Genomic DNA, 27,717 nt, shown 5'->3' with positions numbered 1-27,717 from the left:
GTTTCATCATAGTTTTTTCTTTTTTTGTTTTTTGATTTGGTGGTCGTTGGATCACTTCAAACAAACTTGTGAAGTCTCCATATGGTTTAGCTCATGAGATTTTTGAATCGTTTTAATTTTAATGTATATATATATATATATATATATATATATATATATATATATATATATATATATATATATATATATATATATATATATATATATATATGGGCAGGATCAATGGGGAAGTAACCAATCGGGGGAAGTGGGGGGAAGCAAATTTTTTTTTCGTTTTTTTTTTAATTTTTTTTTTCGGCATCAAGATCACACGAAAATATGAACATTTAGTAGAGACACTTCGTGATGAATATTATTATTTAGGCGGGAAAACGATCGACAAAAATAACATTCAAGATAATATTGTTCGTGAAGAATATGAACGTTTTGTTTTCATGTTTTGTGAAGTAAAATTTAGCCCGATTTAGAGTTTAGGGTTTATAGGGTTTAGGGTTTGGTGTTTTGGGTTTATTCCATAAACCCAAAACACCAAACCCTAAACCCTAAACCCTAAACTCTAAACCGTTCGTGTTAAAAACTCAATCTAAATTCTAAATCTAAACCCTAAATCTAAACCCTAAACCCTACATTTCTAAACCCTAATATCTAAATCCTATAAACCCTAATATCTAAACCATAGTATCTAAACCCCAATAGCTAAAACCTCAAAATACGCTCGAAAAACACGATAATTGTTATATATTACTTCTTCGAGCGTTTTTCCGCCAAAATAAAAACATTTATCACAAAGTGTCTCTACTAAATGTTCATATTTTTATCTCATCTATAATGTTCGTGAACAAAGTTTTTTCAAAAAACGAAAAAAAAAAGTTTTTACTTCCCCCCGCTCCCCCCCGAATGGTTACTTCCCTCTTGATCCTACCAATATATATATATATATATATATATATATATATATATATATATATATATATATATATATATTTGTATTTAAAAAAAATCTTTAAATTATAAATAAATCGTACTCCTTCCTTTTCACTTTAATTCTCGATATTATTTGAAATGCTTCGTTTTAAATATTCACTTTGTAATTAGAAATCATAAAAAGTTATACTCGGTACTTAAGAGAAGATATTTTATTAATGAAAAACAAAATTAATGTTATTAAGGAGTATTTAATATTGTTGTAAAAATATAAAGTTGTGATTTGAAGGTGAGAGCAAGGTTAGGTGAGAGCAAGGTTGCAAAATTCGCTATTCGGGGATTAATTGGTCGGGAATTTTAGAAGGATTAATCGGTAATTCGGGGATTAATCGGATTGTACTTTATACATTTGGATATTAAACTTTAAAAGTTATATGTGTAAATATAGAAAAAACTATAAATATAAAAATAAACTTTAACATAATTGTCAAAAATTAATCATTTTGCTTAAATACTATAAAATTTTAGTTTAAATTCATGTTAAAATGTTAATCATTTTTTTACTTTGACCAACTTTGATTACCAAATTCGATTTTAACCCATCAATTGACGTTGACCGTTTAATTAAACGGAATTTTTTGAAAATCGGAACAAATTGCTCTTAAAAATGATTAATCGGGAATTAATTGGCGAGTAATCGGGTTTTCTAAAGTGAGATGTTGCGCCAGTGCCTACGTCATAGAATTTAATTCCACGTCGGTGCCTATGTCAGTTTATTTTTGTTTCCCTCATCCACCCTATTTATAACACCACCACCACCCATCAACCTTCTTCTTCACACCATCTTTCTCATCCACCAAATTCAAAAATGGCAAAATCACCAGAAACAGAGCATCCAATTAAGGCATACGGTTACGCTGCTCGTGACACTTCTGGAACTCTTTCTCCTCTCACTTTTTCCCGAAGGTATACACAAAATGTTCAACGTGATTCAATTTTCATTTTATTTTTTATGTTTAATGAATCTAAATATATATATATATACATTCTTATCATGCGCACCCTTTTTTTTTTTTTTATAATGGAAACAGGGCTACGGGTGAAAAGGACGTGAGGTTTAAAGTGTTGTATTGTGGGATCTGTCATTCTGATCTTCACTTTGTTAAAAATGAATGGGGCATGACTACTTATCCCGTTGTTCCTGGGTATGTACTTAAGTATTATTTATGGAGTATATACATTTTAATTAAGGGATTTGCTAACATGTGCCATAAGGTACATGTTAAAAAATATTTATTAACTCAAAATTTTTCTTCTAAATACAAAATAATATTAAATACACATTTGATTTCAGTATCTTTCAATATTATTGAATACAATTTAATTTATTTAAGAAAACAATTACCATCATCAATGCATCTTATCATGTACTATGATCTTTTAATTAATTATTATTGGGATGGAAATTGATCAAGAGGAATCACTTTTGTTTGGGGGTGGGTATTAAATATAACCTTAAATAACCTCATTTAGAAAAGGAGTTAGACGAGTATAATTGTCATTTTACATTTAAAAAAAATATAATTAGGTGCTGTTATTTTCGTAAATATTTTAAATTTTTGACACACTAAAAATTTTTGTAAATACTTAGGGTTATTTTTTAACAATGGGACATTTTCGTAAATACTTTCTAACTTCACATATGATGTGTTGTCATTTTCGTAAATACTTTCAACTTTTTGGTGGCATTTTCACAAATATTGTTAGTGTTAATACTTTCGACTTTTTGGAGTGCTACATGTTAATAAATTATAATTTTTTTATACATTGTAATTGTAATGAATATAAATTTTTATGTGAATTGTGATCATTCATAATGAAAAATAATGGAGTAACATTTTCCATGAGAAAAAAATATATAAAACGATGATAGTACTCTTTGCCCTTTTTAGGGAAATGAGGAGACCAAATTTGTAAAGTTTAACAAGTACTTGTAAAATGAATGATTAGATTGTCACTTTATATATTTAATTCGAAATTTACTTGGTTACGTTTTGTGGAAGAGAGTATTCCATTATTCCTTGATGCTATTTTCTTGCTTGCATCCTAATACTGTAGCTTAATACTCGTTATCTGTGGAGTACGGACAAAGCCTGATTATTTTTATTTTATGCTAAGTTACAAACTTTTTAGCATAAATTTCTTTCATCATAAATATATCGAATTGGAACAGAGTAATTCCTAGATGCCATTTTCTTGTTTGTATCGTCAATTTCCTTTATGATACTTGTCAAAAAGTTACTCCGTATTAAAGATTTATTTATTTATCTACTAAAAAAATACTTCGGTGATACATAAAGTAGTTGGGAACAAATTTAATGTATGCCGTTTAACCCTTTAATTGTTAGCTATGTAATTATTTGATCATGTTCCGACCATCTTTTTAAAATTGGATTTTACTTTACAACCTGTAATCTTAAATGCTTTGATATTTTATATCTTTATTCATGCAAGAAGTAAGAATGTTAAATTTGCAACTATCACTTCTGTAATGCCAACTTACTGATTAGCTTAAAACTGAAAATCTTAGTTAGATAGCATCTATTGTACTCTCTATCAACATTCACTTAAAGCCTTACTTTCAACTCGGCCTGTCGGTCAGTATATTCGAGTTCGACTTAAATAGGATAACTTAAAAGTTCTAGTTTTCTCAAAACTTAGAACTTAAATGTATAATTTACTAATTCTATGTGTCACATGATTAATACAGGCATGAGATTGTGGGCTTGGTGACAGAAGTAGGTACCAAAGTAGAGAAATTTAAAGTTGGGGACAATGTTGGAGTTGGCTGCTTGGTAGGGTCATGCAAATCATGCGAAAATTGTGTCGATGACCTTGAAAACTACTGTCCGAAACAAATTTTGACTTACGGCTTTCCTTACTATGATGGCACACGTACATACGGGGGGTACTCTGATCACATGGTTGCAGAAGAGCATTTCGTTCTGCGTTGGCCAGAGAATTTGCCACTTGATTCCGGTGCACCATTGCTATGTGCCGGGATCACAACTTACAGCCCACTTAGATACTTTGGACTTGACAAACCAGGTATGAAAGTGGGTGTAGTTGGGCTCGGTGGGCTAGGTCATGTTGCTGTAAAAATGGCTAAGGCTTTTGGTGCTGAAGTCACCGTTTTCAGCACCACGGTAGATAAGAAGAAAGAAGCGCTTGAAGGACTTAAAGCTGACCGTTTCATAGTCAGCAAAGACCCCGAACAGATGCGGGTGGGATATAAATTTCTTGTGAATTAATTAAAAGTTTTTTTTTTTTTTTTTTTTTTTTTTTTTTTTTTTTTTTTTAATGTTTGTTGTATCATTTGAGAAATGATTGTTTAGTGTGTTTTTTTAATCAGGCAGCAACGAACACGTTGGATGGAATAATTGATACGGTTTCTGCTCATCACCCCATGGCGCCATTTCTGAGTGCGCTTAAATCGCATGGGAAGCTAGTTCTTGTTGGTGCACCTGAGAAGCCGCTTGAGCTTGCTGCGTTTTCTTTGATTCCGGGTACGGTTTGGTATTTTTCGATACGTATTTTATATATTGTGTTCAATAATGGTTAACTAATGGGGAAAATTTACTTATCAGGTCGGAAAATTGTTGCCGGTAGTGCGACTGGAGGGTTAAAAGAGACTCAAGAAATGCTTGATTTTGCCGCAAAGCATGGTGTAACTGCAGATATCGAGCTTATTCCCATAGATTATGTGAACACTGCAATGGAGCGTATCTTGAAATCTGATGTTAGATACCGATTTGTTATTGATGTCGCCAATTCTCTCAAAGCAGGGTAGTTAAGTTTTTATGATACTTTGGCCGGTAATCCGTTGTAAAACATGTGAGAATCTGGCTAGTTGGTATTCAGAAACTTATCTTGGAAAACTTCTTTTCAACTTTTAGTGAATAATAAAGGCTTGTGAGTTGTTGCTTATTTGCTTTTAATGAAAAAATACATGGGTGTTTCGTTTTGATTGTTTAAAGTTTTTTATAAAGTGTGAGATTGGTGACATGACGGTTAATTTTTTTAGGGTCATATTGTTTTCCATATGGATTTGTTTAAAAAAAAAAAAGGGGTAACATTATGATGTTTAGCTATATCTTTTTAGAAGAAGAAAAAAGGTTGTAATTGATAATTTTGTTTTTTAAATATGATTCACTTTCATATATTTCGAATCTTACCAACATATATTGAACCTCAAATACGATATGGTAAAATAAAAAATAAAAAATAAAAAATAAAAAATAAAAAAACTCAGTTTGATTCTAGGCTAAATGAAAACTAATATGTGTAATAGGGAGTATCTATCTATCTATCTATAGTTTCTATTAAAATCATATAATGATAATTTTTATTATTAGACTAATTCCTTTGTTAAAAAAAAATTAAAAAAAAAAGGAAAAAAATCTAAGCATGATGGGTGATGTCATTAATCTAAATATTTTTGAATTAAAATTAAATCTTATTAATTAATTATTATTATTAAATCTTATTAATAATTATTTTAATTATCAAAATTAAATAATTTTGAATTATTTTAATTAATTATTTTGAATAAAACACGAGAAGGTATAAAAGCTAGGCAGAAGGAAACAATTCTAAATTTATATTTTAATTTACATTTTTTAAATAAAATGACAACCAATATTATCTCTTATAATTAGGTGTGGATTGTTTAATATGCATTTTAGGTGTTTGATGAAATGTTCAACTGACAGGTTTCTTAATCGGACTCTATGGTTTCACGGTCATTAAACTAAATAACTTTAGCATTTATGTTCAGTTAATACCTAAAATACATCATTAAACTGTTTCATTTAAACAAACATGTGATTTTACGGGTTATTTCACTAGTGTATACGTATTTCCCTATGAATGCATAAATGTCTTGTGGAGTGAAAAACGGTTAAAACTGGTTCCAAAACGGAAAGGAGCAACCCTTTATTTTTACCGCAAAAGTAGTTATCCAAAAGTTGTACGCCGTAGTTTTTTGCGGAAAAATCTGTTGAATGCATCACTTTACAATATACTCCGTATTGTATAGTACCAAAAAAGATGATACACAATTAAATTTTTGATACATACTTCTACACGTGTTACACACACAAAATTTTAATAGTGTGTCACAAAAATAAATTTTAAATGATACGTTTTTTAAAAGAAACTTGTCATATTAAAGAACATAGAATCTGATTCTATAGTCTCATATTCATTGTTCATATTTTCTTTTAAAATCATCTTAAATTAATTGTTCGCTACTAATATGAAAAGAAAAATTGATCAAGTTACCAAATTGTTTTTAACATAAACTTTGGATTATAAAAGTGAATGAAATATTAAATCAATAAGTTAAGCATTGTTATAATTCAGTAGGCTTATAACTACCTTTAATGGTTATAAGAACAAAGAGAGAAAAAGAGAGAAGAAGGAGAGAAGAAATATTGATATTGATATTTCAAGAGAAATGGTGCACTTTAAATGGCTACCATACATGTCTATTTATAGCATAAAATATTACTATGCAAGAAATATAATAATAATAAAATTAACATCCAATCTAGATATTTTATAACACTCCCCCTTGGATGACAATTTTATTAGAGAATAATTAGTACTGCCTCGTTAAAAACCTTGCTAAAGAAAACCCATTGGGATAAAACTTTAGCTAAGGGAAAAAGAGTGCAGCATAGAGTTGACTCCCCCTCAAGTAGGCAACGTCTGAGTTGTTACATCTTCTGAACATGCCTCATGTCAATATTATGAACGTGTGTTCTGAAAATAGCAGTTGGCAGTGCTTTGGTATAAAGATCAGCAGAGTTGTTGATTGAACGTATCTCATTTTAATCTGGTTGTCTTTTACGAGATCTTGAGTATATGAGAAGAATCTGAGGTTTTCATCTGAAACTGTATCATCTAAATCTTTTATGTACAAGTTTAGCCCCTGTGATTTGTCTACAGTCTCCTTCATGGTTTGCTCAAACCCTTGTTTCAATTCCTATTCCCTTGTAGTTTTTTCTGAGCCTTACCAACATACCATTCTTTTCCATCAAACTTATGACCGTTAAGACCGTCTATGGCTTTGGCGCCTCGTCAATATTTATATTTTGTTCAGTCACTTTTGATACTCTTCTTTCATTTGTATTATGCAAGCTGCATTATCTTCATATATAGTTGTTGGTGAAGATAGTTGTTAGTCTTTTATAGCGTTCTAGTTCACAAGAATCAATAATGATTTGTGTCATTGATCTCAACCAAACACATTTTCGAGTAGTTTCATATAATGCAATCACTTCGTCATGATCTGATTATGTTGCAACAAGTGTTTATTTTAAGAACGCCATGATTTTTATGGTACCTCCATTTAGGAATACATATCGAGTTTGAGATTTATCTTTATGAGGATTTGATGAATGACCTGCATATACATAATCAACCAAATCTTGTTTTGAAACGTTAGAATAAAATAATTTTAAATTAGCAGTTTCTCAAGGGTATCAAAATATGTGTTTATCCCATTCCAATGTCTTTTTGTAAGGGCTGAGTTGAACCTTGTCAACAAATTAACTGCAAAAAAATGTCAGGTCTTGTACAATTTGTAAGATACATAACAGTCTCAATTGCACTAATATATGGAACTTCTGATCCGTTAATATCTTCATGATCTTCACGGGGATGAAATAGATCAGTGTCAATATTGAGTGATCTAACAACAATGAGTTTGTCTTTAAAAAAAAAATATTTTAAAATCTTTTCGGTATAAGTTGTTTGATGTACAAGTAAACCATTAGGCATATGCTCAATTTGCAATCCAAGGTAATACTTGGTTTTTTCAAGATCTTTCATTTCAAAATAATTCTTTAGAAGTTGAATGATTTCATAGATCTCTTTATTTGTTCATATGATGTTAAGAACATTGACATAAACAACTACGATCTCATATCCGAACATTGTTTTTATAAAACATACGTGCAAAATAAGTTTATATTTATACCCTTTTTTTTTATCAAGTAGTCATTTAATCGGTTATACCACATACGTCCCGTTTGTATAAACCCACTTAGAAATCTTTGTGATTTAATGGAATATATTCCCTTGGGTTTTACATTAGATGCTTATGATACCTTAACCCTTTAGGTATATTCATATATATCACTATTAAGTGATCCATACAGATAAGTAGTAACAACATTCATGAGATGCATTTAAATAACTACCAGGTTGATTAAGTATCTAATAAGTAATTGTATCCATTACAGGAGGATAATTTTTCCTCCTAATTCATTTCTGGTCTTTGTGGGAAATATTGAGTTACAAGTCTAGTTTTGCCTTGTAATTTCATTTGCACATTTCTTTTCGGATAAAAATTCATTTGTATCCCATACGTTTCACATCTTTAAAAGTGATAACGATTGATCCGAAAACTTTTCTTTTATCGAGCGATTCTAATTTAGCTCTTATTGCTCCTTTCCATTGAGCTCAATCATGTCCATTTTGTATATTCAATGACAGATTTTAGTTCCAGATCATCATCTTTATTCATGATGTCATTGTAACATTATATGAAAATATCTCATAGAGATTTTAGTTTCATTTCGGTTCCATAATATTGCATATTTTATCGCAATTTTAGTATTTACATTTATCAATACCCTCTGCAGAAGGAATATTGATTTGTGGTTCTTCTTGAACACTTTCTCTTACCTCATTATCAGCTGATTTTCTTTTTCGAGGATTTTTATCTTCGAAACCAATTGATCTTCCACGTTTGATGCGTGGCAAAGACTCAACAGTGACATTTTTGCCAGCTTTTGGAATTTCAGTTCGAGCTGGAGCATTTATCGCTGGTATATATGATTTAGTCACTTTTTTTATATCTGTAAATGCATAAAGTAATTAATTTGCAAGTTCTTGCATATGCATTATTTTTGAACTTTCGTTTCACATTCTTTTGTGCGAGTTCAATATACCTTAATTGATGTTCACATCATGAAGCATCATTTTATTTTTTATTTTTTTTTCTCCCCCTAATCTAGGGAACAATGTTTTATTAAAATGACAATCAGCAAAACGTGCTGTAAAAACATCACCCATCATGGGTTCAATATATCTTATGATTGAAGATGTTTTATATCCAAAATATATTACCATCTTTCTTTGAAGAACCATTTTATTGTGTTGTGGTGATACAATTGGAACATACACTGCACAACCAATGTTATAAGGTGGAAAATATTTGGCTCTTGGCCAAAATCAAGTAGTAAGTGAAAATATTTATGACTTCCACATGGTATAATGCGAATTAATGTCGCAGCATGTAAATTTACATGTCCACATATAAATATCGAGAGTTTTGTACTCATTATCAATTGTCTAGTTATTAGCTGCAAGCGTTTATCTATTGATTCAGCTAAACCAATTTTGTGTATGCACATGAGCAACTGGATGTTCAACAACAATCCCTGTAGATATATAATGATCATTAAATGCTTGAGATGTTAACTCACCGGTATTATTAAGTCTCATCCTTTTAATGGTGTAATCAGAATAATGTGTTCTCAATTTAATAATTTGTGCAAGAAACTTTGCAAATGCCATATTACGGCTTGATAACATACAAATATGAGACCATCCGCTAGATGCGTCTATTAGAACCATGAAATATCAAAATGGTTCACATGATGGATGAATTGGTTCATATATCTTACCTTGAATTCTTTCAAGAAACATTTGTGATTCTTTTTCACAATATACTTTTCATTAATAATCATATGTGCTTTTCATTAATCAACATATGTGTTTTTTTTTTTTTTTTCATAAATCACCATATGTGCTTTTTCATTATATATCATTTTCACCATATACGCTTTTAATCATATGCGCTGTGTTTTTCACCATATGCGCTTTTTTATGTGAATAGTAAATTAATTAATTTCGTTTTACTATTCATATGAATTAATTTAGATTTACTATTTTGTTAATTGAGTAATATATATATACATCATATACTTGTGACTCCGAAGGCTCAAATGAATTTGACCATATAGTTATACGTTGTACCTTGCACATTAATTTTCAGTAGAAGCTTTAGATGCATATTATTTTCAGTAGAAGCTTTAGATGCACTTTTTTTTTTTAATCACCAAATACCACAAACACTTTGTTTGCGTTTGTTCATAGTCATCAATGAAAACCATTTTCTTTAATTTTATTTTATACAATAAAATTAACGCATCATTATTCTTTTCAAAAACAATAATCTATTGTTATTGTTCACGTGTGCCATGTTTAACAACAAAAGTCAACAACCTCTGTCTTGTTTGTTGTGGCAACCAAAAACAACCTTTGCTTTTGTTACCGAGAATCCAAGACCAAAAAAAAACAATTAATTTTTAATTAATCTTTTATCAAAACCATAAATGATTTTATTGATCTACGTTGATATGGCCATAAAGAATTGACGGCTGACCTACTTTTGTAAGTGTATTTCGGCTATCATCCTGAAAACGCACAACGACCTTTTTTTTTTTATGAACTATTTGTTTCATATCTAGCTTAGGCAATTATTGTGAACATTTGTTCCCTATAAGAGCATTTATTTTTTAGACTTTTAGTTGATTTGTACTTGTCACAATTAGGGATAGCACCCGCGGGTCGTGGATGCGGATCCATTGGATCCATCACCCGTACCCGCGGATTTTTTTTAAGAGACATCCAATTGAACCATTGTTCGTTGAAACAATTTGACTATATTTTTACTCCCCATTATTAAACGGGCCATTTTGATGCACACTCTTAAAAAAATAATTTGTTTTTTAAGTTTTATTATTCAACCTCCTTTTTTCAACGGTCACGTTTTTAACAAAACATTTGACAAGTTTGGAAAAAAGTTTTTTATTGATTATCATCAAAAGTTTTCTATTGTCACTCTACTGGATGGAATTATGGCATACAACCAAAATTGCAACCCAACACTACATAAGAACAAAAAGGTTGTTTTTAATTAACATATGTATATGTGTTAAACTCGGAATAATAATAACTTATTTTAGAAAATTAACATAAGACATGTTGAAACATTTTTGTCACATTTAGCTCATCAAGTCTAATACTTATCATTGATAGATTTTATCACGTCTAGGAGATGTTTACTTTTTTCTTGTATTAAGTCCTACTTTCATTTACCTTTGTTTGGAAAAAAGTTTTTTTTTAGTTATAGAAGGAGACCACTTCATTTTCAATACTTCATTTTTGACAAAAAAACTATTCCATTTTACCATCCCCTTTTTTTCTTACTTTAACTTTTAAGATATACTTTTAATAAAAATACAAACTACTTTTTCTTATTTTAACTTTTAAGATTTACTTTTAATAAAAATACAAACTACTTTTTGTATTTTAACTTTTAAGATTTACTTTTAATAAAAGTACAAACTACTTTTTCTTATTTTAACTTTTAAGATTTACTTTTAATAAAAATACAAACTATTTTTTTATTTTAATTTTTAAAATTATAAATTTAAGAATAAACATTAGTATGCATGAAATAAATAATGATTAATTGCATAAGTAATCATAAATGTTAGATAACATATAAAGACCCCGTCGTATTCGTATTGATTGGAATTAATCTCGACCCATGGTACCGTGTTGTCAAATGACGTGTTGCGTACATAAAGTACCGTGTTGTCAAATGACGTGTTGCGTACAATCATGAGGTCTTATTAACATAAATATAAATGTTAGTGAAGTTAGTAAAAGTTAGATTACAGAAATATAATTCAGGTGGTATAACCGACCATATATAACTTAAATAACATAAATATAAATGTTAGTGAAGTTAGTAAAAGTTAGATTACAGAAATATAATTCAGGTGGTATAACCGACCATATATAACTTAAATAACATAAATATAAATGTTAGTGAAGTTAGTAAAAGTTAGATTACATAAATGATAGTTAGGCGAAAGTGTCGACCATATATAATTTAGGTGGCAGAGCCAACCATATAATAAGAACAATACAAATGCACTAAGAACTTAATAAAAATTAGTAGTTCAAAATGTTAGTAGTCCAAAATTTGATATGTCCGAGTCTGAAAATTATTAATAATTTCATACCTTGATTAGTGACTCGTGATCGTTTGAGATATCCTTTGATTACACTAAGCTCTTCGTGCTGATAACGTGTTATAATTCAGTAGACTTATAACTACCTTTAATGGTTATAAGAACAAAGAGAGAAAAAGAGAGAAGAAGGAGAGAAGAAATATTGATATTGATATTTCAAGAGAAATGGTGCACCTTAAATGGCTACCATACATGTCTATTTATAGCATAAAATATTACTATGCAAGAAATATAATAATAATAAAATTAACATCCAATCTAGATATTTTATAACAAGCATAATAATTTCATTGTTCAAAAAATTTTATGATTTTAACCACTATTACTAATACTTTACTAATATCATCATTTGAGTACATCACAAACACTGTTAACACGCTTATTTTATTCATTAATTGCCCCTTAATTGTTTAGGATATATATTATGTTTTTGAGAACTAACAAAAGTATAAAGTTGCTTGAATGGTCACCATAGGAAAATGCTTTTGTTAGTGATGCGTGTTCGATCGATACTCACGGATATCTTTTTGTTAATTTGTAATTTTATTGCAGAACAAAAATTTTGACTGCTGCTTAGAGTCTAAATTGAACTCCAGACATGTTCTAAAATTTATGGAAATTTGATTCTATCATTTTCATGGCGTCTTTATTTATTTATTTATTTTAAATTTAAAATTACCCTTACTTTTTAGCCAGAGGTCCCCTTGAAAACAATCTCTTTATTCGTTGAATCGAGAGAGAGATGACTCTCTCTACTCTTGTGAGTGTTTCACTCTAGGTGGGAAAACGATTTATCTTTATTCAATGATAGAGGAATGATTGTTTACGTTACACCTCGTTCATATCCCATACATATGGAATTGGGTTTTATTGTTTTTGTTGTAATATTTTGATGCTTTGGTAATTGGTAATGAAAATAAAATTAATCTCTCATTTTTATTCTTATTTTTTCTACTTATTCATATTAATAATTACTAGTACTTAATAATTATTAATTTCACAAAGTCATGAATTATAAAGTAATTAATCAGTAAAATATCATTAGCATATCAAACTAATTCTAGTATTCGTTATTTTAGGCAGAAAAAAAAATTAATTAATTAGTAAAAATATCAAACAAAAAGCTACTAAAGTTATATTTTTTTTATCTTTTAGGTTCACTAAGGAAACTTCCTTAGACCGGTTGTAACGGAGTGGGGAACACGCCGTGGGGAATGAGGTGGCATCCGGCCACGCGGTTGCAGGAGCTGTATCGGCGCGTGGGAGAGGGGCGGGGGAGGTGGCGTGGGTGGTTTGCGTGGGTTGGCGACGGAGGGGGAGACGCGGGTGAGAGGTTTCGATTGGGCCACGTGTGAGTTAGATTGCGGATCTATTTTTAGAGTTTTTTTTTTTTTTTTTAGTTTGATGTAAATAAATCTGGATCTGTTATTTAGTCCCTATTTCTCACTATAAGCTTTCTAGTGAAGATCAGATTTAATAAAAAAAAAATGAGAGAAAGTTTGTAGTTTTGATCTATCTATAATGAAGGTGTGGTTTCTGAAAGTAAAAAAGGGATTGAGGTGTTGAAGATGAGTTGCAGAGGTTGGGGAAGATAACCCAACATGGCCCACTAAAATACAAATTTTAGCCTCTCGACTTTCACTTTAGAATTTGATTATCATTTCATCCAATTTAATATTGATCGTGATTAGTGAGAAAACTAATAAACGTTGATTTATAAAATAAACTATTAATAAAGTGGAGTATAATTTTAAGGTTTTTTATATATAAATAACATAAAACAAACTAATAAAAAATAAAAATAAAATATCACATCAGCTTTCCACTAACTCACACCACTAACTCACAACACAAACTCACACCACCACTACTTCACTCAAACCACCCACATGTCATAGTCATCAAAAAGCAACACACGCCCCCAACTCACGCCCCCTACCGTTACGAATGGTCTTAGCAACAACCTCATTGGATACACACTAGCGAGTAAAACTCTTGGGTGATGAGCCTCCTAGCGACAAGACCCGTAACCGGGTGAATTGCGCACATTGACGCTCTCTCTAGTCAAGAGCCCGATTAATTCAATCTTGAGCGTTATCAAGAATTGAACATGGGTCTCTTGCTTCATTAAGAACTGGGTGGCCACTTGAGTTGTGCTCTATTTTAGTAGATCGTATGAATGTAGAAAAAACTTCTCATTTTGATGAATTGGAAACATCTCTTTTCCATTTCTATTTAAGTTCATATTTTTGTTTCCTGTGTTCCGCAAGTGGTTACTAGTACTCCGTAGTATTTATCTATCCAGAGGTGAAAGCGTAAACCCAAGTTAGAGGCGCCCAAGTTAGGCAGATTGTACAATTACTATTGACACCAGTGGCTCCATTAAAGTCCCACTTTAAAAAAACAGGTACAAACCAGAACATTAAAAAAAAAAAAAAAAAAAAAAAAAAAAAAACCAAATTCAAAATATAATCAACAAGACAACAACCACCCCTAAATACATACGCGTAGTATTGTAGGAGTTGAACCTAAGAAAACGGTGCATATTTACATGTAATTAATGGCATCAACATTTATATCATGTTATTTCTGCACCAACTACCAAATTACGGAGTACTTCGTAACTTCAATGTACAATACTACACAACAAATACTTGACTTGTACCAGCCATGTGAAGCCTTGTGAGATTGTTTAACAGTTATCGCGTGTCCGCATATAAAATTATGGATGTATCATGTATATGTTCAAGTGTGATCTTTGAAGACGAATTTATTCGCGTACCTGTCACATAAAAAAAAAAGTAAATGGTTGTTAATATGTGCTGCCACCAAGCTTCGATGTAGCTGTAAAATTAGGTCTCAGTTTAATGATGTAGCTGTAAAAAAAAAAAAGTAAATGGTTGTTAATATGTTTTATTACTTAAAATATATTTATGCAGAAATTTTTTTTTTTTTTTAAAGGCAAGTAAGTTTATTAATAAAAATGGAGCACAACTACCAAGAAGCTAGAATAGACAGCAGAAACACGAAAGGAACACACCTACGAAATACAAACTATCTAACCAACAAACACCACAAAAATGCAACCACGAAAAACCACAACTAACTCAAAAGACTCGAATAAACAACCACACAACCGAAAACAAAACGAAACGTGAACACGAATGGGAGCTAAACTCATAGAGCGAAACACACAACACGAAAACCCCAAACTATAGCCTTCTACGATTTCGAGTACGAGGATGAAACCGAAAAACAATCGTAATCGTAATCGCGATCGTCATCGCACTCGCAATCGCAACCGCAACCACAATCACAGTTGCAATCGCAATCACACTCGCCCTCATCCGAGTTCTTCATCAAATCATCGATAATAATCCTTTCATACCAAGTACGCTTTTCACGACATTTCTTGTGCTTCAATTGTTTTCTTCCGTGTACGTACTTAATAAAATGATCTTTAATCAAAGGCCTAAATTTCCGCTTCTTATATCGAAAACGAACTACCGAGCTACACCCGTCCATTGAAACATCTTTCATAACTTTCGGCCCACTAGAAATTTCACCAAGTATAGAACCCTCATATACTGGCCCATTGTATATTACCCTTGGTTCTTTAATAAGCCCATCATTAGAAACAATTGTCCATTAATGTGACGCCCCGTACAAAATCAACGTGTACGAATGATCAACAACAGGTCCATTACACGGTACAATACTACATGCTGTTTTAAAACCGTTTTTGCATTCATGAAAAGGTGACGTCTTTACCAAAATGTTTTACAAAGATAACGTGCTTCTAAGAATAGAAAGCATTAACATAAGTACGTGACACAAAGGTCATTACAAGCCATTGTTCAAATGTAACATAAGTTGTGAATGCAAAGTAAAAGTTCCATGATTGAGACATCTCTAAACAATGCAGCGGAAGTCTAACACAGCGAGTCTGTAACAGCAAGTCTATAACACCAAGACTATAACAGCAAGTCTAACAGCGGAAGCAACAACGTCTAAGCACCTGAGAAATACATGCTTAAAAAGTCAACACGAATGTTGGTGAGCTATAGTTTGTTTGTAATCAGTAATGTAATGTAGACCACGAGATTTCAGTGCTTCAACCAGCGTTTCAAATCAGTATTTCAAATCAGTATGATAAAGTATATGTTTATCCGTGGGCACCCGGTAACTAACTTAACAAGTAATATCACCCCCTAAAAGTACACCTGGCAAGTGCGTAAGTTTACGAAGTATTAAACACCCGTTGAATGCTAGCACGACTAGTCCGAGTGGGGATGTCAAACCCTATGGATCCATATCTAAGATTCGCGTCTACCGGTTCATAAACCAATAGTTAAACGTTACCGAGCTAAGGGGAATCTTTGTGCCGTTATGTCACCCACACATATATAAAGTTTAAGTACTCGTGTCTAGTATGTCAAACATAAAAAGCACATGTATTCTCAGTCCCAAAAACAGTTAAAGTAAAAGGGAGCTATAACTCACAGTGAATGTGCGGTAAAAGTCGATATGAAAAGTATGCAAGTAGTAAGTCGGTCCGAAAGGTCCTCAACCTAAGTCAAAGGTTACTAAGTCAGTAAATCGTCGCCAAAGGTTTAAAAGTAAATAAGTTAAGTCTTAAGTATCATCATCATCATTATCATTCGTAAAAGATAAAGTAAGTTTTCAACAAGAATAGAGATCGAAACAAAAGGCTGAATTCGGATAGCTGCTACGACCTCTATACAAATCAAAAAGACGCGTGGTCAGTAGCCAAGGCTCCGTATGTGAGTCCTTGTACCGCTATCCAATTTTCAGATCCTAACTCGATGTCGTTTGACCGTGGTGACGGTTCAAGCGCGAGTAGGTCAGAATTTTCAGCACGTCGTTACAAAGGCGTAGTGATTTTCGGAAGGCTATAAATCCTAAACCTTATATCGGATTTAGGCGAGTCTTAAACTAAAAGTCATATACTCGAACCGAACTATCTGAAAATCAATTTTCTAAAAATCCCATGTCTCTGATCAGACCCTGAAAAACAGAAAACAAGTGCTCCGGTGGGTTTCTTGGTGCTTGATGCTCATCGCGATTCTCATCTTTAATGCGTGTAAGCTTCAAGTGTACAACTCTTTGATGTTTTAGCATCATTATGACGAAGTTTTAACCATCAACACACAACTAAAATTAAAAGCTAACTTTCTACAAGTTTTGAACATCAAGGTTGTCTCTTTATTGTATAATCACAATAAAGCTTCAACCTTTGTCCTTTTGACACAAGTTTATGCATCTTCATCATATGAGATGATGAAGACTTGATTTTTATCACCATAAAAATTATAAAAGGTTCCAAGTAAGTGAGATCTACAATAATAACTTAGATCTCAAGTATTAAGAAACCCTAAGCTAGAAAGCTTGGATTTTTACAAGATTAATGAGATTATAAGCTAGAAAGCTAAGATCTAGTAAAAGTAATGAGATCATAAGCTAAAAAACTAAGATCTAAACAAAATAATGAAACCCTAAGCTAAAAAGCTTGGATCTTTAGCGTTCTTGAAGATCCTTAAAACAAAAAGCTAGATCTACAAGTTACATGAAGATCATAAACACAAGTTTTGATCTTTTAACAAAAATAAAGTGATCTTAAGCTATAAAGCATAGATCCATCAAAATAATGAAGATCCAAAGCTAGAAAGTTTGAATCTTTCATGTTCTTGAAGGATTCAAATCAAAGTTTGAATCTACAAGATATAACAAGATTAAAAAGCTAAAAAGCTTGATCCTTTAATGATGATGATGATGATGTCGAAAATAAAGAAGGAATAAGAAGAAGAAAATCAAGAAACTTACAAGTTTTAAGTGTGAGAAAAACTAGAGAGAAAATTAGAGAGTAAGTGTGTGTAAAATGAGAATGAAATCAAGTGTGAAATAGAAGGAATAAGGCATGTATTTATAGTGGTGGAGGGGTGATGGGTGTCTCCAAAACAGTAGCCTCATGGGGGGACAAGGGGGGACAACTTTTATTTTTTGCATGGTGGTGGTATAAAGGTGGTGCTTATTGTTGGGATCCCATGCAACATGTGTAGTAATGGTTAACAAAAATGCTAGTATGTTGGCTCATCTTAATGGGTTTTTGTCCTACATTTTAATGGGTCATAAACTTATTAAAGTTGAGCTAGTTTAAGAGTCCATTAGCTAGAGTAGGGTGGGCTTAAGTCCATTAAGACTAACTAGTGTGCATTAGTAAATTACTAAGCGTAATTAAGCAACCAATAAGCCAAGTAATTGTCATTAGAAAATAACAATTAGTTTTACGTAGTCATAATATTCCAATTATGACCAAAATTAATCGTGTACAGAGTACATAGCTCGTTCAAAATGTCAAGTGACACTAACGGTCATAAAAGCATTCGAGGATCAAGTTAAGTGATTAAGCACTTAATAGCACGTTGTCAGGTATTAACAAAAGTAATTAACATGAATAATGATGATCCCAGAATATAATCAAACACAGTACGCACAAATGCGCAGTTTCGTGAAAGTATAGAGCACAAAAATATAAGTCGAAAAAGTCTAGTCGTTACATTACCCACCTGTTAAAGAAAATTTCGTCTCAAAATTTTGAGGAGTGACCAACAACGGTACCGAATTTGAAAAAGAAGGAGCGTATCAAAGTTCCGAGAGACTCGTGGGCTCAGAAGTGAGCTATTTACCTTGAAAGGTACCTGGGCGTATAAAATTAAGAATAGGTATATGCCATTAATTAAGTCTCTTGACCTTAAGATCAACAAATTGATTTCGTTTCTTGTTAACATGAATATGTCATCTGAATATATACCCACAAAAGGAAAGATGATGTTTTTAGCCTTAAAGGCGTCTTCAGTAAGCTGGATGCATGAAATGCATCATGAATGTTACCGAACTCATTAAAAAATTGAGCGCTTATGTCACAGTACAAAACTGACAGGTAGAATGGAAAACATGGTGATCACAACCATGCGATTTGATGTCTGGATAGTGTTAGCCACGGATTTTACTAATCCCCTAATTTCGGAAGGAGACCATAGTTGCAACTAACGGAGGAAGAAATATATAGAGTAACCACATCAGTGTCATAGATGTTTTAAGCAGTCCATTCCAAGAGGATAACAAGATTTATAGATTTTTAACGTAATTTACATTACATTTCTGAAAGAGAATCGTACGGAAGATGTAATCTTTGAGAGAGAGTGAACTCTTTGTACAACGAGCAAGTTGATTCTGAATTTATCCTTATACTTAAGGGGATGCGTGGATGAGAAGATACGTGAACCCTTGGTCATAAAGAATGGTTTACTCCAAGTAAAAAGAATCTCAAAAATGATTTCTTGTACCTCAACGTACTGGATCATAGACATGATGTTTATGAGGGTGTTGCGATTAGTCGTGAAATATTGAGAGTAGAAATCCACCTAGTGTATTTCCTATAATGGGGTGACCACTGAGTGGACCTCAGAAAACTGATTTATCGGCCTGCGTTTTTGCCATGTCTAACCTTAAGAGGAACATTTTATGAGCGTAAAGACTTCCTAACAACTTTTATAAAACTGCCATCCCAAGTGGCTCAAGAGTTTTTTAACAAAGATTTTAATCGTAAGCTTCATCCCTAACGGAGGACGAAAGGAAATGTGATTAATACGAAAACCTTTAATAAAATCAACCAAGAAAGTTTTGAAAAACCTTTAAACGTTTAATGTAAAAACATAAACGGAACGAAGTTCTTAGTAAATTTGAAAATATGTACAACGGGTACCATTTTGCACAAAACTATTTGACTTAAGTTAAACAACTCAATAAAGGAGCGATTTTTAAATAATTTGAAGGTATAACTTAGTATGTACTAACCAAAATAAGTAAAGGTAAATTTATTAACTTAAATATATACATACATATATGATTTTTATAAATCGCATAAGTGACAGGAAAATTTTATTACTTTCATTTGTCCATAAATCTCGTGAGGACCGCACAATAAACGTGTAAAAATTTTGATAAACATAGTTTTTCGTATTTCAGAGGTTACGAGTTGAAAAAGTTCGAGTGAAAAATCTTTGAATCATCTGGTGACATGTCACTAGGTAATGAAAACTAATGAATTAAATGTAGTTTTGATAATTATCAGGACATAAGTCTTTGGGCCAAAAATGTTCACGTGCGAAGCCGTTGCTAAAAAGTGAGGTATGAAGGATAGAGCATGAGGACGAGAAGTTAATCGCTTCTTGACCTTGTAAAATGCCAAACAGGTTATGACTAATATTAACGTCAGAATACTGATGGTGTTAATATCACTAATGAGAATCCCTTGGAATAAGTCAGGACTTAGAGTTATGTAAGAAAAAGCATCGCTCCAACAGGTGTGGCAAATAGGATCCCTGAGGTAACCAATAATTTTGAATGGTTTAAGTGTTAGTGGATTCCCAAAAGCTCTGCATGATGTGGCAGTAGTGCCTTTAACACATACACACACACACACACACACACACATGAATCTCTCGATGGTTGTAAAGTCTTCATGATGACTTGGATACGAATAAGCAACGAAAAATTTTATATAATCAGCAACGAAAATTTTATAGAAATCGTTTTAGGTGACAATGTAAGAAAAGAAACGAAGTTCTTAGTAAACTAGAGTTATGTACAACATGTATTATTCTAAGTAAAATATCTTTTGAATAAAGAATTGATTTGTAAAAGTGAAAGTAAAATTTCATATGTACTAGTCAAAAATAAGTAATTATTTACTTTATTATATATAACATATACGGTTTCTAAAATTTGTACGAATGGCAAATAAATTTATTTTTATAAAACTTTGAGAGGATCGCACAGTAAAATAGTGTGTGTAAAATTTTGGCAAACAAAATTTTCACATTTCGGAGGTTACAAGTTGGAAAAAGATTGATGAGGATCGAGTAAAAGATTTTTTGAAAATTTTGGGTGATATTTGAGCAATAATGTCATGAGGTAATGAAAACTATTGAATTTAAATGTGGTTGATGACTATTAGTAGGGCATAAGTCCTTCGACCAAAAATGCTTAAGTGTGAAGCTGTTGCTTATAAGTGAGATACGAATAGGAGAGTATGAGGATGAGAATTAACCACCCATTGATTCTGGAAAATTTTGAACTGGTATGACTAATATTGAAGTAAGAAGGATGATGGTGTGATTATCATCAAATAAGAAATCTCTTGGAATAAGTTAGGATTTAGAGTCGCGTAAGAATGAGTATCAAATAAGATTCTTGGGTAGTCATTAATATAGAATTTGAATTGCTGAAGTGACGGGATACAATTTCCTTTATGTATCGTTGTGCAAGTTTGTCCATTGTATCGATTTCTTTCATGGTTAGAAATTGAGCAGTTTTGGTGAGACGGTCAACAATAACCCAGATAGCGTCATAACCGCCTACCATTTTTGGTAGCCTCGTGATGAAATCCATTGTTATTCCTTCCCATTTCCATTGTGGAATTTTGGGTTGTTGAATTAACCCAGATGGCTTTTGGTGTTCGGCTTTGACCTTGAAACAAGTCAGACACTTCCCAACATAAGTAGCAATGTCCTTTTTAAGGTTCGACCACCAATATTGTTCCTTGAGATCGTCAGCTCCGGGACGAATTGAATATAGAACTTTCGCTTTCATCCTTGAAAGCCAGTCTATTCCAACTATTTCATGAAAGCTTCCTAACTTGATGAGTATTAGGTTAATCCTAAAGTCCATTCCAACTATTACATCAAGCTTCCTAAATTGGTGGGTGTTAGGTTAATCTTAAGGTTCATTCCAACCAAATCTTACTATACTACCGTGAAAAATTCTATCAATCTTCTCAAATAACATCTGCTTGTGCGTAGGTAACTAATCCTTTCCAACTACTTCTTTAAAACTTCCAAGTTTTGTTGACATGAGGTCATCTCCAAATGACCCACCTGTTAATTTTAAGGTACTACCTTAAATTATTCCTCTATCTCTGCCAGCTTGCTTGTCCTATAGAATACTTAACTCTCATGGTTGGTAATGGCTTATTAGTCATAACACTAAGGTTCTTAGATATAAGGTTTCTATCGCTCTAGTATTAAACAACTTCGAGACAATAAAATGTTGTGACGAAACGTACCCTAACTAAAATCAGGATCCATGCGAGTCTCCATAGCTGAGATAACGATTGTTCTACCGCAAGTAAGTCCAAAGTTTTTCCTATTTGAGAACTTTTTCCTTAAGTGTTCAGGGTGTCTATATCTATAACAAATTTTCGGGTTATCAATTCCGCAATCAAGGCCTTCCTTGTACAGTATCTGGGCTACGTGGTTATTCTTTCCATAATGTGTATACTCAAGTGGTTCCTACCAAAATTTTCTTTGAATCACTTCATATTCCTTATATAGTAACATTGGGACTTCTACATGATTTACTTCAATATAATCACGCTGGCTTGGCGTCATTATATCACACCCCCAATTAGGGCCTGGGTGAATGTGACATTAATATCAAATAAACCAACATATTATAATATACGAGAACAATACTAAATGATAAGAACAAACTTTATTGAGTACGCAGCGGAAAATGAAATGTCGTTACAATAATGGAAATTACAATAAAGTAATTGTTTCAAATGCAAGACTAGTAAATGCGATATCTCTTGATCCTAAGTCCAAGTAGCATCACATAAGCAGTAAGTAAATAAGCTTGATCAATCAGCACCTGAGACAAACATGCTAAAGTGTCAACCAAAAAGGTTGAGTGAAGTTCATAGGTTTAACAAAAGTATTTGACCGTTGTTTTAGACCACAAGATTTAGTTTATAAAGTTGATCTCGCAGGGATCAAAAAGTTATGCCAATTCATGATATTTAGACTAAACGTTCAAAGTTTGCCCCAATGACAAGTTGTGTCTATACTTGTCGGTTTAATTTCATTATTAAGTAATACAATGACTTGGTCAAATGTATCGGGGACGTTACTCCCGATAAGCCTACCCCCAATAATTAAGAATGCATTTAACGAGCAACTAAAAATATCACTGTAGGGACTTAGTCAGACATAGCCGGGTATAACATAGTTTAACAGTTGGTACTTGTGTCTAAATCGTAAAAAGTAAAAGTAGCATGTGTCTCACCCCAAAAAGTTAAATAAGTTGCTAGCAATAAAGAGTGGGGCTATGAATTCACCTTAGTAAGTAGGAGAGAGAGTTATTCCTCGGAATAGAAAGTTTGGATGGATGAGCAGAAAGTCAACCTAATGACATTTAAGAGTAGTTAAGTGTTTTGCCCAAATTTAAGTTTAAGTATGCAAGTGTTCTAAGTATAGTTCGTTTTACTAAGTTTCCATTCTTAGTATGTTTCCACTTTTAGTAAGTTTCCACAGTTTTCACTTTTAGTAAGTTAGTGTTGAACACTAGTGAGTTGTTCTTAATAAGTCTACCACATATTAAGTGTAAAAATAACTAAGTGTATGATTACTATAGTCGGGTTGATATTGTGCACCATACCCAAACATCTATTCCACCGCCGAGTCACCAGAATGACCAATTGTTACCGGTTGGCCCAGGATTTCTTGACCAAAATCTAAGTTTGGCATTCGTAATCCACAAGCGTCCCATAGTGGTACCAAGGATCACCCTAGGCCTTAAGTAGCGTTGATGTTCGAGTAATCACACGTTATCGTGATTGACTATTGTAATCGTGTATTATACTATAAGTAGTATATTATAAGTATTAGTAATAGTATAAGTGTTAAGTAGTAGTATAAGTGTTAAGTAGTATCAGTAATATAGTATAAGTAGTATTAGGGTTTTATTAATTAATTAGGTTTAATTAATTAAAGTAGTATTAAATGATTAGGGTTTATGTGATAAATGCTTAATAGTATTATTAGGTTTAGGGTTTAGTGAAATAATGATTAGGTAATGATTAGGGTTTTATTTAATGTATTAGGGTTTTATTAAATTAGGGTTTAATAATTAGGGTTTAGGTTAAATTAGGGTTTAGGTATGTATATATGTATATTTCATGTATATGTATATATATAGTATTTTTTTTATCTATATGTAATCGTGTATATATATGTATATATATATATATATATATTTTTTTTATTAGTAAATACATATATATGTAATGTGTATCTACTTTCCAAATATAACTATCCTAACACAATCTTAGTGAATCCTTAGGGTTTTTAAGATATAAACAAAACCTTTGTTTTTATACATGAAGCCGTATGTATGTATATGTATATGCATATTTTTTTTTTACACAAACAATATAGATGTTAAGATCATGCATGAATGTAATTATGAAAACATGAATTGAAAGTAAGATTTAAGAGTTTTGGATCTAGGGTTTTTACCTTGATGAAGATTAATGAAGACTAACAAGAAAAAGTTGATGAACACTTGAAGATGAAGATCAAAACCCTTGAAGATCGAAGAACACCTTGAAGATCTTTGAAGAACGTGAAGAACACGATGAACAACTTGAAGATTACTTGAAGATCTTGATGATGTTGATGATTTTCGATGGGGGTGGTGGTGGTTTTCGGTTCTTGGCCGAAAATAGGAGAGAGGGAGAGAGATTTGAGAGAGAGATTTGTGAATGTGTTTTGGTAGAAGATTAGCTCTAGCCTAGGTCCTTATTTATAGGAGGGTTTAGATAATTCTAGAATTAGGGTTTAATTAGGAATTACTTTGGGAACAAGTTAGGTTAATGAGGAGGTGATGGGGTTCCCTTGGGCTGAAAATTTGAGGGGCAAAAGGGTAATTTTACCCCCTTTAAAAATCGGCTAGGGTTACATGGGATGGTTTGGAACTTTTTCACTTTAGTCCTTGTACTTTAAATTAGCTTAAATAGTTCCTTAATTATCCAAGTTTAATTATTTAAGTGTACAAGGTTTAAGGTTATTTATTTTGTTCACAAAAGTTTATTAGCTCACTATTTTTATCTTTTATTAACTTGTCGTTTATTACACAAAGTTAATTATTATGTTTTTATAATTCTTAATGCTTAACAATTATTGATTAAAGTTAAATCATTAAGTTTAATTATATTGTTTGGGCATTTAATAAGGAAAAATATAGAATGGAAAAATTAGGGTCGTTATACATTATATTGTACTAAATCGTACGTTCATTCCAATATCACTCCATATGGTCAATGTAACGTGATCACTTCAAGTTCTACTCAATTTCATCTAATGGTGCTTTATCTATGCTATCTCAAAATAAAATCTACATAATCAATCTCACGGTTTCTCGGTGTGGGTGCGTAGGTTTCGTAGGTCATGCATCAATGCCTAAATGTTCCGAAATTTTCTTCAAAATGTTCGGGTTCAGGTAATGTCGTTAGGTTCCTTTCTAGAAATTCAATATGGGTCTCGTGTCGAGTTGTACGTGTAGCAAGTAGTAATATGATATGTCTTGAGGCGACTCCCCAGTCTTTGGGTATGGCTGAGCATTAGTAGAAGGCACTCTGACCTTGTGAAAGAAGATGCCTTCCCGACTTCTCCAATGCCTAAGAGTGTTAGGGACCTAAGTCCAGAAGTGTCGTTAGATCGTCGAGCAGTGGTGAAGGATGAAAGAGATAAGTGACGGTCATGAAAGCGTACGGGGTGCGAGTCAACTTGCGGAAACTGAACAACCTTCTAATGTTCATACGTTGTACGTGGCTAATTAGGGTGAGCTCGAGGGGTGGGGAGAGGTGCGGTTACCCCGAAAAATCCTCACATATCTCCTCCTCCGAGGATCAACTTTAGTGGCGTGTAATCTGAGGGGTACTCTTCCTAGATTGCGTGAAGTAATGTTTCTATCTCTGGAACGGCGGAACGGTAGTAACAGGTGGATTAAATTACTAGTGCTTAGGGTTAGACGAGTGGGAAAAGGGTTCAGAAAAACATCTGAACTAGGAAAGATAAATTCTCCAAGTCGGTACAGTGAATAGCAGACATGTAGCAAGAACGTAATCAGGCATAATAACTACATCAGCCTAGATTGTCTACAGCAGTACATAGCATGGCAATAATAACAGTATCATACCGAAGTAACATGCAAAAAGCAGATAGTAGCATGCAGTAGCGAGAATAAGCAGTATCATACAGCAAGATCATATAGCAGTAAAAGTAAGCAGTAGCATGCAGCAGTTCCGCAGAAACAAGTAAACAAGCAAGTTGTAGATTAGTCCTATTAGTGAATCCTACTCGACTCGGTCAAGACGCACTAATGCAACCTAATTCCCTACAACCGATGCTCTGGTACCAAATGTGACGCCCCGTACAAAATCAACGTGTACGGATCATCAACAACAGGTTCATTACACTGTACAATACTACATGCTGTTTTAAAACCGTTTTTTCATTCATGAAAAGGTGACGTCTTTACCAACGTCAAATGTTTTACAAAGGTAACGTGCTTCTACGAATAGAAAGCATTAACATAAGTACGTGACACAAAGGTCATTACAAGCCATTGTTCAAATGTAACATAATTCGTGAATGCAAAGTAAAAGTTCCATGATTGAGACATCTCTAAACAATGCAGTGGAAGTATAACACAGCGAGTCTGTAACAGCAAGTCTATAACACCAAGACTATAACAGCAAGTCTAACAGCGAAAGCAACAACGTCTAAGCACCTGAGCTAAAAATCTAAGATCTAAACAAAATAATGAAACCCTAAGCTAGAAAGCTTGGATCTTTAGTGTTCTTGAAGATCCTTAAAGCAAACAGCTAGATCTACAAGTTACATGAAGATCATAAACACAAGTTTTGATCTTTTAACAAAAATAAAGTGATATTAAGCTATAAAGCTTAGTCCATCAAAATAATGAAGATCCAAAGCTAGAAATCTTGAATCTTTCATGTTCTTGAAGGATTCAAATCAAAGTTTGAATCTACAAGATATAACAAGATCAAAAAGCTAAAAAACTTGATCCTTTAATGATGATGATGATGTCGAAAATAAAGAAGGAAAAAGAAGAAGAAAATCAAGAAACTTACAAGTTTTAAGTGTGAGAAAAACTAGAGAGAAAATTAGAGAGTAAGTGTGTGTAAAATGAGAATGAAATCAAGTGTGAAATGGAAGGAATAAGGCTTGTATTTATAGTGGTGGAGGGGTGATGGGTGTCTCCAAAACCGTAGCCTCATGGGGGGGACAAGGGGGGACAACTTTTGCTTTTTGCATGGTGGTGGTCTAAAGGTGGTGCTTATTGTTGGGATCCCATGCAACATGTGTAGTAATTGTTAACAAAAATGCTAGTATGTTGGTTCATCTTAATAGGTTTTTGTCCTACATTTTAATGGGTCATAAACTTATTAAAGTTGGGCTAATTTAAGAGTCCATTAGCTAGAGTAGGGTGGGCTTAAGTTCAATAAGGTAGAAAGTCCATTAAGACTAACTGGTATGCATTAGTAAATTACTAAGCGTAATTAAGCAACCAATAAGCCAAGTAATTGTCACTAGAAAATAACAATTAGTTTTACATAGTCATAATATTCCAGTTATGACCAAAATTAATCGTGTACAGAGTACATAGCTCGTTCAAAACTTCAAGTGGCACTAATGGTCATAAAAGCATTCGAGGATCAAGTTAA

At 32.4% G+C, this 27,717-nt stretch overlaps 1 protein-coding gene across 1 annotated transcript; it reads left to right on the top strand.

Annotated features, from left to right (window-relative positions):
• Nucleotides 1–1,774: 1,774 nt before the first annotated feature.
• Nucleotides 1,775–4,888, top strand: LOC139896641 (8-hydroxygeraniol dehydrogenase-like). The gene is made up of 5 exons (XM_071879288.1): nucleotides 1,775–1,890; nucleotides 2,016–2,129; nucleotides 3,695–4,208; nucleotides 4,337–4,490; nucleotides 4,572–4,888. The coding sequence occupies exons 1-5, from the start codon at nucleotides 1,793–1,795 to the stop codon at nucleotides 4,772–4,774; spliced, it is 1,083 nt and encodes a 360-aa protein (XP_071735389.1). The 5' UTR covers nucleotides 1,775–1,792; the 3' UTR covers nucleotides 4,775–4,888.
• Nucleotides 4,889–27,717: the final 22,829 nt, after the last annotated feature.

This window comes from Rutidosis leptorrhynchoides, chromosome 3 (assembly GCF_046630445.1).
Source record: "Rutidosis leptorrhynchoides isolate AG116_Rl617_1_P2 chromosome 3, CSIRO_AGI_Rlap_v1, whole genome shotgun sequence".
NCBI classification, from domain to species: domain Eukaryota; kingdom Viridiplantae; phylum Streptophyta; class Magnoliopsida; order Asterales; family Asteraceae; genus Rutidosis; species Rutidosis leptorrhynchoides.
Note: the sequence above shows the minus strand (reverse complement) of the source record. Positions and strands in the feature narration are given on the sequence as shown.

Coding starts and splice junctions, on each gene's coding strand:
- LOC139896641 (XM_071879288.1), top strand. CDS start 1,793: ATGGCAAAATCACCAGAAACAGAGCATCCAATTAAGGCATACGGTTAC. Junction 1,891..2,015: donor CCTCTCACTTTTTCCCGAAG/GTATACACAAAA, acceptor TAATGGAAACAG/GGCTACGGGTGAAAAGGACG. Junction 4,209..4,336: donor AAGACCCCGAACAGATGCGG/GTGGGATATAAA, acceptor TTTTTTAATCAG/GCAGCAACGAACACGTTGGA.